The sequence below is a fragment of the Penicillium arizonense genome, assembly GCF_001773325.1.
Source record: "Penicillium arizonense strain CBS 141311 chromosome Unknown PENARI_contig207, whole genome shotgun sequence".
Lineage (NCBI taxonomy): Eukaryota > Fungi > Ascomycota > Eurotiomycetes > Eurotiales > Aspergillaceae > Penicillium > Penicillium arizonense.
This window is the reverse complement of record NW_019173484.1, coordinates 1-4,591: the sequence shown is the minus strand read 5'-3', so window position 1 is coordinate 4,591 and position 4,591 is coordinate 1. Positions and strand designations below refer to the sequence as shown.

The following is a 4,591-nucleotide window of genomic DNA, read 5'->3' as shown; positions in this document are numbered from 1 at the left end:
ATTTGAAGCCACAATATCGAGGTGGCCGTCTTCGTCGAAGTCGCCCAGTGCAACGCCGTGCGCAAATGACCCCACAGGGAACGTGGCCTGCGCCTGGAAATTCCCTGATCCAGTTCCGAGCAAGACGCTCACCGTATCGTCGACCCCATTCGCAACCACAATATCGAGATGGCCATCTCCGTCAAAGTCACCCACCGCAACACCTTCCGGGCCCGGACCTCACGGGGATCATACTGTAGTTTGTGATTTCCAGAGTGGTGGGCAGCGTCTGTTACGTTTAACTGGAATGTGCGTCGTTGCAACTGTCTCCACATGGTCGACCTGACGTTGGAAAGTTCTCGGGTAAGAAACTTGTGGCCGGATGGAAAATCGCAACTCGTGCGCATCGAGGGTGGCTGTAGGGTTCAAACTCTCAAGGATTACCAACTGGAAATATTTGCTGCACGCTTCCCTCAAGTCGTTAATGGTGAAGGACATGTCATTTATAAGCTGGCCTTGGGCAGACTCTCACATGAAATTGCTATCATCAGGGGATTCGCAGATAATGGGTTTTATTGTTGCCCGTATCCAGAAACATGCCAAAGCACAGGCATCCATCTTCTGGTGCGTGCAATAATTTGACTGGTCACAATAACATTCCAGGTGTGGTTGAAGAGTCTATGTGCCTCCCATTTGTCGGAGAAAATGGTGGAACAAAGAGTCAAATTTCGGAGTAAGAGTAGGAGCAACAAAGTGCTAATAAACATGACATTAGATGCGACCAACAAAGAGGGAAAATCAGCTTCCGCCCACTGTTGGGGATATCCGCTGGCCGTCTGAGGAGGAGAGCGGAAAGCGGATGGGCCTGGGGCTCATTATAGCTGCATTGACCGAGCAACAAGAGGGGGAAAAACCAATACCAAAGAATAGGAATTTACTGCACGTATTTTTTACAGCGCAACTCCTGATCGAATATCACGCCTAGAAGTTTCGCGGTGCTAGACGGTTCGACCGTTTTCCCGTTCATGATGACCAGGCCCTGGTCTTCTTCGCGCTGTTTCCGGGTGAGAGATGAGTTCCGTTTTCTCCGCAGCGAAGAACATGCTTTTGATGGATTAAGCGAAACCCCCTTGGACAGACGATCAGGGAGGTCAGAAAAGCCCAATCGTTTACGTAGATTTCTTAAGTTGAACGTACTAAAGAGGATGAACAGGCTACCAAAGAAACAGGGTATTGCGAGTGGTAAATTGAGGAAGTTGTAGTTTAGGAAAGAGAGCTCAGCGATGTCTCATCTGAACCAGTCAGACCAGCACTGCAGACCGACTATATTGTCTGCAAAGGTGCACTTCTGACCTGGAGGGAGATATAAAAAGGGCTCCCTACAGGCAGTATTCTGGCCCCCAGCTTGCTCTCCATCTATACCACGTCCACATTATATCCAAACGCTGATAGTATGCGCCTTAACTTACCTCACATCCTTGGAATAGCCACATCAGCTTCTGCTCTGTGGTCAGTTACCTACTACACCGCAAGCGATTGTTCAGGGCCAGGAAAAGAGGTTGGAGGCTTCAAAGCTGGGTGCCAGACTCTAGAAGCCGGCACGGAATCGGTAATGGTCTCTACCGACAGCGGCAACAATATTACCTTGAGCACGGATATCAACTGCAACACTCCTTACGAGGATACCATTCCGAGCGAAGTAACCGACCGCTGTGTCAATACCGCTATCCGTTCCTTTCTATCCTTTTGATTGTAAGTGGTGTAGTACTTTCTTCACCACATACAAAATCTGCAGACTAACACTGCAAGGCTCATTACAGTAAAGCCACGAAATCACGTTGAAGGGGGTGGAAAGCTCTCGTCTGGGGACAAGATGAGCTTCTAGAATCTACTTGTCTCTTACTCTAGGTATATGACAGATCCTAGTTACATGTATCCAGACTCCGTTGTTTCTTTCATTCTAGATCGACGCAGCTATCTCCACCGAGAGGCCAAGTACAGTCGCGCTCGGAACCAGTTACATCATCTTGTTCTTTTCTTGTATTTACGCTGCACGGTCATGTCTGAGATCTTATTGAGGGGTTGGTTGCCCCATTGTGGGTCATAATAATCAGTGGGACTGTTTTCAACTACAAATTGTCTGTCTTTTTCCTTCCTTCTCGATGGTCCCCTCTTCTCAAAGCTTGCTGGGTCGGGCCATATCATCAGGTACAACCCTGCCACTCTCTCACGATGCACTTTGTCCTTCCTTATATGTTGGGCCTGGCGTGGCTGGCCAACGCTACCTACATTCCCTACTTGACCAACGCCAATACGACTAACTTTGCTACTCGTGATGTTAACGGATATCGTTCCGTGGCATACTTTGTGAACTGGGTATGAGTTTGAACCATATTTACTCCACCACTAAATCGAACTAACTTATCACCATCAGGGCATCTATGCTCGCAACTTCCAGCCTCAGGATATTCCTGCCGAGAAACTAACCCATATTCTCTACGCATTTGCCAATGCCCAAACCTCTGGTGAGGTGGTCCTGTCGGATACTTGGTCGGACACCGACAAGCACTACTCCACTGATTCATGGGCTGATACCGGGAATAATGTCTATGGATGTGTCAAGGAGCTTTTCCTATTCAAGAAGAAGAATCGAAACCTGAAGGTTCTTTTATCGATTGGAGGCTGGACATATTCTTCCAACCTCAGAACGGCCTTTGAAACCGAGGGGGGACGCCAGAAGTTTGCTGACAGTTCCGTCGAGCTGCTGAAGAACTTGGGCTTTGACGGTATCGATGTTGATTTTGAAGTGAGTTTGCTAAGTCGTTGACAGTGTTTGATGCTGATATCAGATAGTACCCTGCCAATTACAACGAAGCGGACCAATTTGTTGATACCCTACGCCGTCTTCGTGAGGTAATTCATGCCTTCTCTTATTGATGACTCTGCTAAGACTATATTTTTCAGGCCTTGGATTTGTACAGCTCTGCCAACGCAGATGGCTATCATTTCTTGCTCACCACTGCATCCCCTGCTGGTACGTGTCGTTTCTTTCAAAACCTATAGTTATGCCAACCCAAATTCTAGGCCCTGCCAACTACCAGAGAGAGCATCTTGCCCAGATGAATCAGTACCTTGACTTTTGGAACTTGATGGCCTACGATTATACCGGAAGCTGGGACAACGTTGCCGGCCATGATGCCAACCTCCACGCATCCAACAGCAACATAGCCAGCACTCCATTGAACACCGACCAAGCGATCAACTATTACACCTCGCAAGGAGTGGCCTCTTCCAAAATTGTCCTAGGTATGCCTCTGTACGGCCGAGCTTTCACCGACACCAACGGTCCTGGCCAGTCTTACAACGGTGATGGTAGCTAGGCAAATGGTGTGTGGGACTACAAGGCTTTGCCTCAGCCCGGCTGTGCGGTCACAAATCTGGACCAGGAAGCTGCTAGCTACTGCTACAATTCGGGCTCACGTTTGTTCATCAGTTATGATACCCCTGAGGTTGCGCGTAAGAAGGGTGAATACATCAAGTCCAAGGGTCTTGGTGGTGGTATGTGGTGGGAGCTCAGTGGTGACAAGCAAGGTGATGACAGTTTGATCACCATGGTATGTTTCATTCATATTCCACATTTGATCATACTAACTTCGAGCTTTGTAGGTGGTAAATACCCTTGGAGGTACCGGAGCTCTAGACAAGAGCGAGAACCAGCTGAGCTACCCTGCCTCTAAGTACGACAACCTGAAGTCTGGTTTCTGACCTTTTCAATCTTCGTGTGTATATTTTAGTCATAGGATATACTATTAACAACCCACATGAAGTGGTAATATGTGACTTTGGCATTGTGCGGATTACCTGTCGAATTACTAGAACTAGTCAAAAGGCTTCTCTCGCCCTAACTACAAAATTTCATTGGTGTATGAAACGCCAATATGGTAGGCGTTGTAGTTGGCTGGATGACATCTTGCTCAGCCGTTGGTAGCAGAGATGTCTAACAGCTCCTGACTGTCAAGTATGCAATTGGGACGAAAGCTGCGAGCAACGACACGGTTGGCATATTTTGTCCAATCAAGGATGTGCAAGCGTAAATCCCGTCCAAGCATCGCTTCACCCGCGCAATTCGGTGTTTCCCGGGCATTGAATGATAGCGGAGCCAAAGCTTCCTGGGGCACTTTAGCAAAATTCAACGCATGGAGTTGTGAGGAAATTACAGTTGCGAATATCCCGTCGTGCATGGGAGGATCTGGAGCGGCCCAATTCGCAACGCCAAAAAAGCATCGTCATCACGAATGTTACTGTAAAACTATACAAAATTGAGCGAGGGAGATCTGAGTAGCGTAGGTGTGCGCTATAAGTGCTTATTGGTCACTGTTTTTCGCACAGCCGTACTCGCTTTTATGTCGAGCGGTTGGAGATGCTCCGTTTGTCCAAGTGCGGCGGAAACATGAAAATGAATTTGGAACAGAGAACAAACACATGACTTGGGGTTATGTCCCGCCACCTGATAGCAAGTAATATGTATACGTTGCAGTAGAGGCTTAATTTGTGACTCCCTTAGGCTCGAGAGTAGCTGGCTAATACTCAAAAGGACACTCCATTTTCATTT

General features: G+C 47.9%; 2 protein-coding genes across 2 annotated transcripts; one reads left to right on the top strand and one right to left on the bottom strand.

Moving 5' to 3' along the window:
• Positions 1-12: 12 nt before the first annotated feature.
• On the bottom strand, positions 13-477 carry PENARI_c207G00205 (FG-GAP repeat domain-containing protein; the record flags this gene model as incomplete). Its single annotated transcript, XM_022638146.1, has 2 exons — positions 13-218; positions 276-477. Coding segments are annotated over 2 exons (408 nt in total), but the record flags the coding sequence as incomplete, so codon positions are not given.
• Positions 478-2,211: 1,734 nt separating this feature from the next.
• PENARI_c207G07212 (glycoside hydrolase family 18 protein) lies at positions 2,212-3,744 on the top strand (the record flags this gene model as incomplete). Its single annotated transcript, XM_022638147.1, has 7 exons — positions 2,212-2,355; positions 2,414-2,785; positions 2,833-2,892; positions 2,944-3,013; positions 3,064-3,351; positions 3,430-3,593; positions 3,646-3,744. The coding sequence occupies 7 exons, from the start codon at positions 2,212-2,214 to the stop codon at positions 3,742-3,744; spliced, it is 1,197 nt and encodes a 398-aa protein (XP_022481997.1).
• Positions 3,745-4,591: the final 847 nt, after the last annotated feature.